General features: G+C 32.8%; 2 protein-coding genes across 3 annotated transcripts in view; one reads left to right on the plus strand and one right to left on the minus strand.

Moving 5' to 3' along the window:
• LOC111151037 (cell division cycle 73) overlaps window positions 1–15,064 on the minus strand; it is a 114,087-nt gene that overhangs the window by 39,868 nt on the left and 59,155 nt on the right. The gene's annotated exons all lie outside the window — the stretch shown is intronic.
• Window positions 6,612–14,470, plus strand: LOC111151038 (beta-1,3-galactosyltransferase 2). 2 transcript variants are annotated; one of them, XM_022508755.1, is made up of 2 exons: window positions 6,612–7,252; window positions 11,780–13,890. In XM_022508755.1, the coding sequence occupies exon 2, from the start codon at window positions 11,907–11,909 to the stop codon at window positions 13,173–13,175; it is 1,269 nt and encodes a 422-aa protein (XP_022364463.1). In that variant the 5' UTR covers window positions 6,612–7,252; window positions 11,780–11,906; the 3' UTR covers window positions 13,176–13,890. The 2 variants fall into 2 exon arrangements, with proteins under 2 accessions (XP_022364463.1, XP_022364464.1); XM_022508756.1 differs by lacking the exon at window positions 6,612–7,252 and adding an exon at window positions 11,327–11,354 and having other exon boundaries at window positions 11,780–14,470.

Below are 15,064 nucleotides of genomic sequence, written 5' to 3' on the forward strand. Positions count from 1 at the left end.
CCCACCCACCCACCCATCCATCCATTAGGTTTTTTCTCTGGAGAATCCAGACTAATACTAGTACAGCAAGTGAAATGTAGATTGAAAGAGAGGAAAAGAGAGTGAGACAGAATACAAAATGTTTAACAGGGTATTCTTGCATAATGGGAAAATATAAAAAAAAATTTTCGTTTATTTATTGACAGATTTAAAAATTACATCCACATAAATGTAGATGAAATGTTTAATTATAAAACTACATTAGACACAAACCAAAGCATAGAAATTGATCTCCTTTAATACCAAAGTCTATAATGGCCACATAACTTTCTGGCACAAATGAGCAATTCTTTTATATGTGTCACTGAGGTTTAATAAAAGCACAATCTTTCTTATTTAAAACTGGCAGGAATTTTTATAGTGGCAGAAGGCGAGGGTTAAGTGATCATTTGTGTACCTTATGGGTCCACGGACTAAAAACAAATATACTGATGTAACCAGAGGCAGTGTAAATCAGTGCAAAAAACTTCACTTAAAAGTCTTGAACCCCAGGTTCTAGCTTTGACTCTGACATATTAAAGAGAGGAGCTATGAGAAAATCACAACCTCTCAGGGTCTTGATTATCTTGCCACCAAAATGAGACAACTAGATTTTTAGATGATTGGAAGGGTCTAATTCTCCCCCAGAAAGTCCATTACTTTAATGTAAGTAATAGCTTGTCACTAGGAACAATGCCACTGCAGTATGACCTCAAATGTACAATTAACTGAGTTTAAAGGCGTAATTCGATATAGGTTTCTTCAAAGATGGCATGGCCATATAAATTTGCTCTTCTTCTGTTCCACTGAATAAAAACACAATATTCTTCTGCCCATCTCCCTCTATCAAAGGGTATATGTTTGGAATTAGATAAATTTGACTGTTTTGAGAATCACACAATTATAGGTACCGGCAACAGAGGTAGAAAGGAAAATAACAAATTGTAAGCTTTAAAAGAAAACATTCAATGTTTTACCATTTAATATAACTTAATAAATGGAATGAGGAAGCTAAAATAAATACAGACCTGTATATATTTAACTATTTGACCCCTTTGCCCCCAACAAACACAGAGTTAAATGAAATATTCTGGATTATAAATGCCAGAGATATTAATAAGTATAAAATCTGTGAAAAGTTACAGAGGAAATACAGAAAAAATTCAAAGTCAACTATGAGGATATAGAAAAGAAACAGACTCAATATGTTAGTAAGTAATCAGGGAGATGATAAAAGAAAATGGAGAATATAATAAAAATATAAACATTTTGATTTTTAAAATTTTGGTTCACTAAAACTCAGGAATTGTATTATCCTTGAGACACTGTGTTATTTAAAGGGAATAAAAATATTCAAAAAGCATGAAAACTTAAGATGATAAAAATGTAATGCAAACCAACTGCAATTAGGAAGATCAAAAGTATCAAAAGAGTGCAACTGAGTGACACAATAATGAATTATAGAAAATGTTTTGAAACTGAAGGGAAAAAACTTAAATAAATATAAAAAAATTAAATTTTCTTCCAGTTACTTTGCTATCTATAGAATGATCTATGTATCCTGTCTATCAATTTCTTGAATAAAAGGAACCTAATGATAAAGCTCATACCCTCTGCGTTTGCATGTAAGAAACGTTCAATGTATTTGTTGAATATAAGTGAATCCCTTAGGTATCCTCTAAGGAGTTGGGGAAGGGGAAGAAAACCAAACCCTGAAGTCAAATATTACCCATTCCTAATCCTATAACCTTTGCCTGCCTCTTTCTTGCTTTGCAAAGTTTCTTTATACTTAAGTTCCTATTTCCAATCAGATCATAAATAATCATTCTGAAGAGAGTTCCATGAATTTAGAATCAAGCATATTTATACTTCCAGCTCTTCTCAAAAAAGCCCTTTGGGGAAAACATTCTATTTCCTTCTGACTTTTTCCTTTCTTTCCTTATCTACTAAAGCTATTAAATAAAAAGCATTTTCTAATACTAATAAATTGTATGTGAATAATAATACTTCTGTGAAGTTTTAGCAGAGTTTTAAGCTTCAACACATTGCATCTACCTGAATCTACAAATTGTTTTGTTACACTTTGTAATGAATTAACAGTGTTTACATTTTTAAATATTATCAGTGTGTTGAGGAGTAGGGAGTAAGGTGCCTGAGAACTTAAAGATACTGACTTAGTGGGCTTCACACTCTTATCAAACTCAGTATGTCTACTGCATGTAGGAAATATTTCACACTGATTCCTTTAAACAATCTAAAATGAAATGCACAGGCAATATAAACAACCTATGTATGTAATTGTTTTTAAAGGAAATCAATATCTTAACATATACAAAAATGAAATTTTAAAAGAAATTTATGATAAACACAAGTATTTCAGTATTACTCTCAGAAACAATCACACCAGAAGACATAATGAAGTAATCCGATGCTAGTACCTATTCATAAAATCACAGTGAATGTAACGATTACAAATGTCCACAGACTGGTGTACTCTAATGATGAGTCATCTACTACAAACATGACTGCCACAGGCAATAGGATTTTTCAAAATGGTGAACTACTTGCCAAGTTAAGAACAAAGTTGGGTACAACCCTCTTTATTGGACACTATGACTATATACCTAGAAAAATTCAGTATATGTTAAAATTTCACAAAATATACTTTGCATTCTAATTAAGTTTTAGGTTCATTTAAAATTGTCCCACCCACTATAGACCGCCTTCCCTGGCCTCACTAAATGCCCTTCAATTATTTTGTCAACTAAAAATAACCTCATAAACTTCTAGAACACCTCCTAGAAAATAGCATTTCTCCCACTGAGAACCAAAGCTCTTCAGAAGAATATTCCCTGTATGCCAAAAAAAACAAATGAAAGAGTATAGGTAATTTATGCTACACTGAAGCAGCTACAATACTAAGAAACTGAAAAACATACAAGCATAATAAAAACTACTGCTGATCTTAATGCTTATATTTTCCCTTAGGATCATTAGTAGTTTGTATGAATTAAAACTGATGAGGGTGAAAATTAGTTCTGAAAGAGAAAATTAAATTTAGCTCTGCTTTCAAGTCAAAAGAAATTCTTAAATAGTATGAGTATCTGCTGTACAAGTTGGTGAAAACTGAAGAAGAAAAATAAGGCAGGCAAACACTGACACTTGTGGTCATTCTGAGATTGCTAATTTGAAATCAGGCTAATTCCTGGTTTGTAGTAAGTTCGAGGAAAAGTAAAACTGGTTCATAAATCATCTACTGACTTCAAAGGAAAACTGGAAACTCTTAATGAACACAGTCATTTTTCTTTAAAAAGAGAAAACTTACTACTATTAAATAGCCAAAAATGCGCTATTTGTCCACATATTTATAATATGAAAAAGATTTCATCTGATTCTAAGTCAAAAGATATAAACTCTAAGCAAACATTACTCTATGCTAAATTGTTGACTGATTTCAATTAAAACTAAAGCTGGTCTCTAAATAATTATGTCAAATGGCATTTTTCAGAGTACTATGGTGGAAATGACATGTGACCCAAAACATTAAGATTTTTCTCCAGCACTGAAAAAATGGCTTGCATTTAGAGGCCAATTACTCATAATAAAGCACCAACAGGAATGAAGACCAATGTAGGAAAAACCAGATTCATGTCTCCCCTTGTCAAATTATTCAAGGATATTTGCTCATTCTCAGTAAATCGCCTGCCGTAGGTTGAAGCGTTATCCCCCACACCCTTTTCTCCCTCATTCTTTTTACCAAGGGCATTTAGTTGAAGTTATATAGGTAGTAAATTCCCAGAAATGATTTATCTTTATTATTAGTGAGAAAATCTGTATCTGATTCATCATGTTATAGTGACTCAGAAACTACTAGCCAAATGAATAAAGTAATAATTACTTCTGTACTCAACAGAAACTAAGAGTTAGGTGGCTATGCAAATCCTGTCTTTAAATTCTGCCTCCTTGAGGATTACTGTAGACGTGCCCAGGAAAATCCCAAAACCAACCTGGACAGTTCTGGCCAAAATCTAGAGTTAATAGCCTATTTTTCCCATCAGATATGTTCTAAGGTTAAAAAGTAGACCTCTGCAAGTAAAAATTACAAGACATTTATAACTATAAAACTTAACAAAATAGCTGCCAGTTTCCTGAGTCTGACAAAGAAATCTGTCACATTTACTGAGAAAATTTAACCATAGAATTCAGATGTTATAAGAAACGAGACTAAAGGAAGAACTTCTACAAGCTTGCCTGTCATAAGATTTTTACAGTTTCTCTTGGCTGGAAACATGCAGATTGTTAGAAAAAGTCACTAACATAACTTTTATCTGGTGTCTGCTCTGTTTTTCTGTACTTTATGTAAAGTTCTGAGGCAGCTTAATTTAAATTTAAGAAACTGATGGCAAGTGTATCTAAAAAGTTTAAAGTAAATTCTGATTAAGTAGACAGGCACCTTTTTATTAGTTTCTAGGAGTCTCTTTTGCTGTATTAACCCTTGCTCCATAGCAAGCACAGTTAAACAACAGTCCACTGGGAATTCAGGGGCTCAAACCAATACTGGGGGAACCATTAACCAGCAGGTTATGTAATGGAGTTCTCTTAATAATCAAGATCTATAATAAACCCAGTGGGACCCCAAAAGAGTCAAAACAAAGGAACTAGCAAAAATAATAGTTTTATCCTTCCTAGAGAAAGGAAAGGGAAGGTATCTAAACCATTTTTGTCTCCCTAACATTTAATAAACTGTGCCTGCCTATAAATACTGGCACACAGTAAATGATCAATATGTATTTGTTTGACAAGTGAATAAGGTGAAAATATAAACATCCATTTGTAATTCTATGAATGATTTCTGGGTATGCTGTGCCAGTCCTACAAAAGAATTCCCACAATTTTTCCAGCAGTGTTACATAGTAAAATGGTTAAGAACTGAGCATAAAGACTTAGATAATCTTGCTTTAATTCCCAGCTGGCTTCTCTTGCCACAAGTTAGCTGACATCTGGGAAAATTATTTACAACTCTATGCATTGGTTCCTCATCTTTAAAATGGGTAGTATAATACACTATCATTATGAGGGAAAAAAGTCATTTAACTAACAGCTTAGTAAGCTTAGCATCCAGTCTGATTTTGGGTACATAAGTCACTGCTGCTAGCTGCATAGTCAAATCCTACGTAAGGAATTACTGATAAATACTGATCTGCTAAAATCCACCTCTACTTTGTAAAATACATTATTTTTAGTAGGCACTTTAGCATTACTCTGCTACCTACATGTAATATAAAAAAAAATAATGAGCATGAAGTATGAGTAGACATAGGGACTAAATAAAAACGGGCTTTCAATTTTCTCTTCACACTTAACCAGGAAAAGACAAAGCTCTCGACCTTGGGTTTCCCAATTATAAAACTCTTAATATTCCTTCTAACATTTCTTGGAAAGCCGCATACACTCCTTAAAAGAAAAGAAAAGAAAAGAAAAGAAAAGATCATAGGATTCCTCCAACTACAGAAAAATTTTATTAGCTACACTAAAAAACATGAGGGCAAAAAATTTTAAAGTATTAGAGAAAGTGTAAATCTGTATTTGAACTAACAGATTTAACTGGGGAAGACAGGTGGGATAAAGTGTACACATCACTACAAATACATAGCTTAAGTTCTAAAACCATAAATTTTTAGGAGTTAATGTCCCAGAAGTCTCACAGGAAAAACTGATAATTCAGGCTATTAAGGGGGGGAAAAAAAAAAGACAATGCCCCAGTATTCTGCAGAAAAAAAGCAAGGTGCCCAGGAGACTAACCATACAAAGAAATATTTCAGCGTATCTAGTGCTTACTGAAAAAATGTGCTTAGAGGCAACTTAGTAAACAATCCTGAAATATTAGGAGAAATACATGCAATTAATAAAACCTTATTTTTCACCAAGAAGATCCTGTACAAGTGTGTTATATCCACTATATCATTTTGTTGAATTCTATGTATGTTAATTTTAAAGAAAAGGAAAAATAGAAAATAAATGCTGACATGAAAAGGTGATGAAGAATAAAAAGTTTTGCTGCTTTCAAGAACACTAGAAAGCACATTAAGAGCAAAAAAGAAGTGAGCTATATCCCATCACACGTCATTAAGTGACCCACTCTAGCTGATTTATAAACTCTAGAAAATTGGGTGTGGGAGTATTTAAGTTACAAATTTAAAAAAAATGATCGGAGTCTTATCTAGAGACTAGTAAAACTGGAGCAATTTGAGAAAATAAACTTCAAAAGAAGGGAGTGCACTGAAGGGGTTAAATTGCAGCAAGTTACATATAAAAGCTTATATTGCTTGGGTCCTATAAAATCATATAAGAAACATGAAAACCAACATCTAACACTGAAACATTTACAAAGCCTGTGCTTAAGCATAAAGTAAAAAAAAAGGAAAAAATAAAATTATAACTATCTGATAATCATCCCATTTTCATATGGTGCACTCATCAGTACACTTAACACAGAATATATGTAATTTATCAGACAGAAGCAACATCTCTAAGCTTCTCCCTACCTTAGGTTTTTAGTCAATATGAATGCAAACAATCACGTGGGACTCAGCCAAGCAGTGACGTTAAATTCTGCTCTGTCAGAGAGAGCATCTGTCAAGCCCACATTTAAACTGCTGCCTGCCTGTGCAGCAGCTGAGGAACCGTGGATTGCATATTACAGACTAAAACCTCAGTAAAACTGCTCAAAATCCTTCCTGCAGCTGCCAGGCAACAGCGAAAGAGAGTTAAATCCTATTCTATTCCAATACAATCGAAGCACTACATTCTAGCTCTGGCTGCTTTACATTGCAGCTCAGTGTTATTACTAGAAATATGGATACTGAGAAGAGAATACAGCACTGCATTGTCCGGCCAGGAAAACAGCAGATGTAAAAAGCTTCAATGCATCAACTGTCGGCAAGAGTCAACAGTGCTCCAAATAGACCGGACAACTAGAGCTCTTTTGTTTAAAGAACGAGAAAGAAAATGAAAGGAAAAATCTCAGACGACTAGGATCCATATGAACAAGGAGGGTAACTCGAAGACAAGCAGACAGATGGACACTTTGGATACTGTGAAAAGCAATCGCAGGAGGCAGACTATTGGGGGATGTGCGCATGTTCGATAGCATCTTTTTTGCTGAAGTGATGGCGTGCCAAAAGTATTTTCAGTGGGCATAATCCTCTCCACATAAATGGCCTGACCAAGGAAGGTATGTCGATATCTTGTGCGTAATATTCATTTAAATGTCTGTTACCTTTTCGTAGCTGAGGAGGCACTAATATCTGATAAACAAGTTCCTCCAGTTCACCGTCCTTGAAACTAGATAGATAATTTTAAAATCTGTCATTGTGAAAGCTGTCATTGCTTTATTCAAGTAAATATGTAGTTTGAAGTAATTTTGGATTACGAATGTATAAAAGAGAGAAAAGGAAAAGAATGTTTATAAAAGAGAGAATAGGCAAATAGTAGTAACAAGACGTTAAAGGATTCTCTGAGAAATTAAACTTAAAAAGAAAAAAACTTAAAAAGAAAAAAACTGTAGTCCTCTAAAGAAAGCACCGCAAGCCTCTATCAAATCAGGTCAAAATGAATTCTTATCTAGTAAATTAAAGTGATCTCTTAAAAGCAGCTATCAAAAGAGACAATGCAGTGAAATTATATTAAATAGTATCAAAGATGGTCTTAATATTAAGAGCTTTTTTCAAAGTCCTTTTAAAAACACGTTATTAATATATAACAGCTTTTACTAACAAAAATCTTCCCTCCGAGATTCATCTCCCCAAATAAAGATAACAATCTAAGAGGGTATCAACAAATACTATTATAGAGCTATAAGAATACTAAAAGGAAAGCATTTGCATAGGATCACATAAGGCAGTGTGAGTTTTATGCACAGCACACCACCACAGTAGATTTGCATGTTATTACAGTGTCCATGAATGCAACTTTAAACAAAGAAATATCAATAGTTGGTAAAAATTCCACTTGAAAAAGTGACCTTTCATTTTAAGCAACTGACAGATTCTAAATAATCAAATGTAAGATTATTCTTGATAATAATTTTTAAAGTGAAATTCAAGAGAATATGAAAATGATATAAAAATATTCATGAACAGCAATAAAAGGACAAAAATTAAATCTAAACGTAGCTACTGTGCCTCAAGGCTATATTAACAGGTACTAACAAACTACCATCAATGGTATGTGTGCTGGGCAGAAATAAATTTAATAAACTAAACAACAATCACAGAATAGCAACTCATGGCTCAGGAACTCAAATTCAAAAATTTTGTACAGATCTATCACAGATCCTGATATTGTTCAACCTCACAACACAACTCAATAAGCTATTATTTAATAATCACAAAAGGCAAACATTGTAAAAGACATATAAGCATTACATTCTAAAATTATAATTATACAAGTTTATCAGGCCCTATTACTATCACATCTCACTGCCATACCATGAATTTTTATTCCACTATAGAATGAAATCAGATGGTATTAAGTAAAAAAATATAGTTCTGAAAAATCTCAAGTCTCTCTTAGAGCCTTTTCTCTCAATGTTAACAGCATCAATTAAACATTTTTATAAGCTAGATATCTCAAAAGCGCAGAATTTTTTTTTTTATTCAAGCACCAATAAAATCTAGGACTGTGCCAACACAAAATAACAACACTTTTAAAAGCCAAATGATTAAAAACTGTGTGTGTGAGAGAGAAAGAGAAAGAGAGAGACAGAGAATGAGTATGTGAGAAGTAACTGAACATTTCACAGTTAACAATCTCTCCACGAACTTCAATTCATAAGATGTAAATACACATTAATAACTTGAAAAAAATCATCACAAAAACCCTAAGCTAAATCAAACATAATTCTATGCTGAAAATGCAGAAGTGCAAATTATTTAGACTGCCACAATATTTTAACTTTCTTTTCATGTTCCCACTTTTTAAGAATTAAAACACAACAGGCAGTAACTGGATAATAATTTTAACATTTAATAAGAGGAAGAATAGTTACTTTAATTTTACTTTCTCTTTAACAGAAAAATTATGAATACCTGAGAAACTTTTGATAAAGAAATGTTTAAAGCTAGACACATGCACTTCATTTATCAATGGGAGATTACCAACTGAGTATATATGAATTTAAAGCCTGGTGAGCTTAATATTTACAAACATACAAATATAATGAATTTAAATTAAGATGCATCTCCATCACCTATTGCTACAAAATCATATAGGACCATAAACTATATATTTATGCTAGATCACAATATATAATAATACGCTGTTTTCTATAACATACAAATACTTTAGAGATATCATTTGAGGTATACTTCTTTCAAAAAATATTATAATTTATTATTATGATATTTGCCTTCATTCATTTCTTCAGTCATTTAGTCAAAAGTCTGACCTTATATTTACTGCTTCTTAAACCATCGAATTTACACTTTTAAAAGACATAAATGATGGGACTTCAACCAGATACCAGATACTGTGCATATATACCAAGCATATAGCATACCAAGCATATAGCAACAAAAGAAGTGACACATTGACTTAGTTTTGGAATATTTAAAATAGATTACCAAATAAATTTAAAAAAACAACTTTTCCTTTAAATTTATATACATAACCCTTATATCTAGTGGCTTCTTTATGGAGTGGAAGAAGAATCATTACTACTTATCAAATATTTCATGTGAAAATAAAAGCTTAGAAAGAGTTTTCTGGTCTAAATAGAATGGCCAACTATTTGCAAGTACAGGAAGGAAAAAAAAACTGAATATCTAAATCAGAACATTCACTTATTTTCAGGTTAGTTCACAGCAGAACTATGTTTGGTTGGTACAGTAAAGATCCTTGGTCTTTATTATAGTAACGTGAAATTAAAATTCACGTAAATTAACTCTAATAAATAGCAAACTAGGTTCTATGTTTTTAAAACACCAAACTTAAAAGAGTTTGTATCATACTCAATGACTGAACAATATTTTACATTTGAGAACCATAACTTCTAAAAGTACTACATAATTTCAGATACTAGAAATTATCAAAAGCTGGCGCCCTTTACTATTATACTTTTGGAAATTTGCTCCAATTCCCACCTACTTGCTCCTCCTAGTGGCTGCTGCTAGAATAGTACTTTCATTCATACATGTCTAAACCCTTTCAATCAATATTTTCCAAATACTTCATATGATACATGTGAATTTTCCTGTAATTATTCAATTATATGAGGACTTCCATGTAAATGCCATTTCCCCAAGATAATTAAGTTTCATGTCAAGGTTAAGCAAATTTGGCATTAAGCTTGAATCTTAATACCATAGGCCACACAAACAGATATACAGGCACAGAATTTTAAATAAACGTTACTACATTAAATTTAACTGACTAGTTTTCTTTTGTGTAAGAAATAATTTTCATCAAAAAAAATTGAAAAAATTAAAATTAGTTATCAGCCCCCTTCTCAACAAGTTTTTTTTCTCTTTAAACAGAAATCAAGTTACAGCTCCTTTCACCCACCTCTACCCTCATATCTTGATCCAGAAAAACTAAGAACCAAAAAACATGAACAAATTTGTGCTATGTACTGAAAAATCTTGTTCAAAGATAACACCACCAGTTTTTAATATGTAGCATCACGAACCTCCTATAGTGACATCTCATAATCTTTTTAAAAATCTAGGGTTCTAAGTATCATGCTACCAAAAGTCCTAAAAATGTACAAATTCTCTGCACACAAATGTAGAACACAGCAAAATTCAAGAATCTTTTAAAAGGCATTTTGTAAAATTTAAGATTTTAAACAGCTGGCTATGACAGTACCTAGTGCCTATATTTTGTAAGAAATCTGAAAGGACTGTTCAAAGTAGTTCTTTGTTTAATTCTAACATTGAGACTCAACTGAGATATTTGATAGTGTTCTGCCAAGGCCAAAGATAATTAAAGGATAATTGCTATATTTTAAAAATCAATCTTAAGTCTAAGAAAGGACTATGATTTAAATACCTCATCTTTGAAGTGGAAGGCTAAAATCAGAAAGAGTATTTGAAAATGTTCATCATTTACTACTGTCTTAAAATCCTCTACTGAAGTTACTGGACCCTGAAAATTAATTTTGACAGGTGCATCTTCTCATTGACTTTCTCAACACAGTAGGGGCCAGTGGAAACATGCCAAGCACTGTACTGTGACTAACGGAACTCTGCCATAATCAACCTTGCACCGTCTGTCCCACAACTGATACATGACCATTTTACAAAAAAGGCCACTGACTGTGCACCATACCACCAATGGTATGTCAAATCAATTTTAATTAATGCCAATAAATTTTCCATCTGCTCTCAGGCCTTCTTACATGGCCTCTCTCAGGAATCTAGTAACATTCTTCTCTTCTACTAGCATACAATTTTTTTTTTTTTCGACATACAACTTTTAAATCTTTAACTCAGGTCAAAAGTACAAATGACAAGAGCTACTCAGACAATGAAATAACTGAAGAAAATTAATCCATCACTTCTCTCTTTGAAGTGCTCGTCCTGTCCTCAGTGATGTTATGTTACCAAGGGTAAACAAATTATAAACTTCATTCCTGGGTTATCATATTTTCACAACTTACAAAATTCCTATTTGCCCTAATATTATTAACATCTGAAGTCTCTTTTTAGGCAGTTCTGTAAATATTTAGCATTTTGTAAATTTTTATGTTTCATCTTTACAGAATGACTGCATGGGAGACAACGTGGCTGAATTTAAAAATGATTACCAAAGAATAGTACTGATTCAGGAGAAGGAAACATTTTCCGCCACCGGCAGTATCTCATATCCCATTACTGGATATTTACAACATGCTTCAGTGGAGGAGAAGACACTGCTGCTTTGCAAAGATGAGCTGGAATGCCAAGAGGTCTCTGTTCCGTACCCATCTTATTGGTGTACTTTCTCTAGTGTTCCTTTTTGCTATGTTTTTGTTTTTCAATCATCATGACTGGCTGCCAGGCAGAGCTGGATTTAAAGAAAACCCTGTGACATATACTTTCCGAGGATTTCGTTCTACAAAAAGTGAGACAAACCACAGTTCTCTCCGGAACATTTGGAAAGAAACAGTCCCTCACACTCTGAGGCCTCAAACAGCAACTAACTCCAATAACACAGACCTGTCGCCACAAGGAGTTACAGGTCTGGAGAATACACTTAGTGCCAATGGAAGTATTTACAATGAAAAAGGTATCGGACATCCAAATTCTTACCATTTCAAATACATTATCAATGAACCTGAAAAATGCCAGGAGAAAAGCCCTTTTTTAATACTGCTAATAGCTGCAGAACCTGGACAAATAGAAGCTAGAAGAGCTATTCGGCAAACGTGGGGCAATGAAAGTCTAGCACCTGGTATCCAAATCACACGAATTTTTTTGTTGGGCGTAAGTATTAAATTAAATGGCTACCTTCAACGTGCAATACTGGAAGAAAGCAGACAATATCATGATATAATTCAACAGGAATATTTAGATACATACTACAATTTGACAATTAAAACACTTATGGGCATGAATTGGGTTGCAACCTACTGTCCACATATTCCATACGTTATGAAAACTGACAGTGATATGTTTGTCAACACTGAATATTTAATACATAAGTTATTGAAGCCAGACCTGCCTCCCAGACATAACTATTTTACTGGTTACCTAATGAGAGGATATGCACCCAATCGGAACAAAGATAGCAAGTGGTACATGCCACCAGACCTCTACCCAAGTGAACGCTACCCTGTCTTTTGTTCTGGGACTGGTTATGTTTTTTCTGGAGATCTGGCAGAGAAGATATTTAAAGTTTCTTTAAGTATCCGTCGTTTGCACTTAGAAGATGTTTATGTAGGGATCTGTCTTGCCAAGTTGAGAATTGATCCTGTGCCCCCTCCCAATGAGTTTGTGTTCAATCACTGGCGAGTTTCTTATTCAAGCTGTAAATACAGCCACCTAATTACCTCTCATCAGTTCCAGCCTAGTGAACTGATAAAATACTGGAACCACTTACAACAAAATAAGCACAACGCTTGTGCCAACGCAGCAAAAGAAAAGGCAGGCAGGTATCGCCACCGTAAATTACACTAGAGAAGACAATTTTTTTTTCAAATGTGCAATCTGTAAAATAGTGCTAAAAGCATGTATGTTAAAACTGATTACATCCATAGGACAAGTTTTAGTTAAAACTCATCACATAAAGGAATTCAAAAATTATTTTTTTAATTTCTGAAGGTAATACAAAAATACAACATTATATAACAGAAAGGTATCCCAAAAGAATCTATTTAAAAAAACTGTATAAAGGGATTCTGTGTATTAACATGCAATAACAAGCATGCATACATCAATGGTTCGAGGCTTATGTTAAGGGCCAATAAGATGTATTTGCATATATTTTTCACACAAATTTTAATTTAGGAAATGGAGACAGTCAAAAGACCCTTCATTTTAGAATTAGTTTTTCATTTTAACATATAATTAAATGTAAATAAAACATTACTGTCAATCTTAAGGAAACTTCGTAATTGTGCAAAGGACAAATTTTCTGACCTGACTATTCTAGGGTTCTAAAACTATATTCTACGCAATAAGATTTAGTTGCATTATTCCATAAAACACATTTATGAAATTCAGATGTTTTGTCAATGCAATTCTCATCTAAGTATTTACCTTTTAAAAACAACTGACACATTCATTTTCTTTTATTAGTACATATATTGGGGGAAATTATTTTGACATGATGTGATAAAATGTGAAAAATCAATGTGTCTCAGGCTCAAGTTTTTATAAGAAAAAAAAAAAAAAAAGGTAAATGTTTCAAAATAGTTTGTTTCCTGGTTGGTGTTAAGGGCCAAGCTAGCATTTCAATGAGTTATTGTATCAGATCAGTTACTGCACTCTTAAGGAGTACTACCACTTAACTTCAAGGATATCTGTAAAAATATGTCATGTTCCTCTAACGGAAGCAAAAGTAATTACAGGCAAAAAGAGAATGTACTGTTGAAAAAAGATACAGGATAGAGTGCAGCAGCAGTTTCATTCGATACATTTTTAAGATGCATATCTGCCAAACTGCAACATATGGGAAGTTTATTTCCTGACAGCAGGTGTACACATGCCAACACTTAATCATTTTATGGCACCTACTTCTTTCTCAGAGTGCCAAGTTTACAAACCTGCAGTTTTTAATTTGGTAGATGACAATGATTCTGCGTCACCAATTTCAAACCTTTTTTGGGGAGGGATGGGGGAAAACTACAAATGTTTGATGAACACTTGATGCTAGGATGACAATGTATACAATGCACTTTTACCAAGTTTTTAATAAAAAAAAAAAAGGTAAACGAAGAAATCTTTACTGAGTGTTACAGTACAAATAATTTTGTTTGGCTCCATTACAAATTTTAAAACCAAGAAATAGTAACCTACTAAGCTTAAAAGTGTTTTTATTTCATAAAAGTACATAAAACTTAATCTTAATCTAATGAAGATATTACTCATCCTAATTCTAATGACAACCATTTTTATCCTTGATTCTATTCTAAAGAGATATTGTACCTAAACAGAATTTTTATAATTGTTAAAGTTCGGACTCACATAAACTATTTAAGTACTTACCATTTAATATGTTGAATTCTATTTATACTGAATTTATCTCCCATTTTCAATTTAGTAATCTAAGTATCTCCCATTTTCAATTTTAGTAATTAAATTTTCAATTTAAAATCTAAGTATTCTATTCTGCATAGAATAATTTTGAAAGCTAAGCTATATAATACCCCCAGCTCTTGGTTAAGTTCATTTTTCACTTAATTTATTCTATAAGATTATAAAAAGACTAAAATTACTAAATGCCAAAGTTACCAAATAAAAGTCACACATAAGAGGGTAATTCCAAATCAGATAAGTAAATCTGATGAGAGACAAAAGTAACTCTTCCTTCAATGTAGAGTAATTCATTTATATTTCAGAAGTTA

The sequence above is a fragment of the Enhydra lutris genome, unplaced genomic scaffold (genome assembly GCF_002288905.1).
Source record: "Enhydra lutris kenyoni isolate GAN:26980312 unplaced genomic scaffold, ASM228890v2 scaffoldscaffold25, whole genome shotgun sequence".
Classification (NCBI taxonomy): domain Eukaryota; kingdom Metazoa; phylum Chordata; class Mammalia; order Carnivora; family Mustelidae; genus Enhydra; species Enhydra lutris.

Excerpts from the sequence above, each read along its gene's own strand:
- LOC111151038 (XM_022508755.1), top strand. The coding sequence starts at position 11,907 with ATGCTTCAGTGGAGGAGAAGACACTGCTGCTTTGCAAAGATGAGCTGG.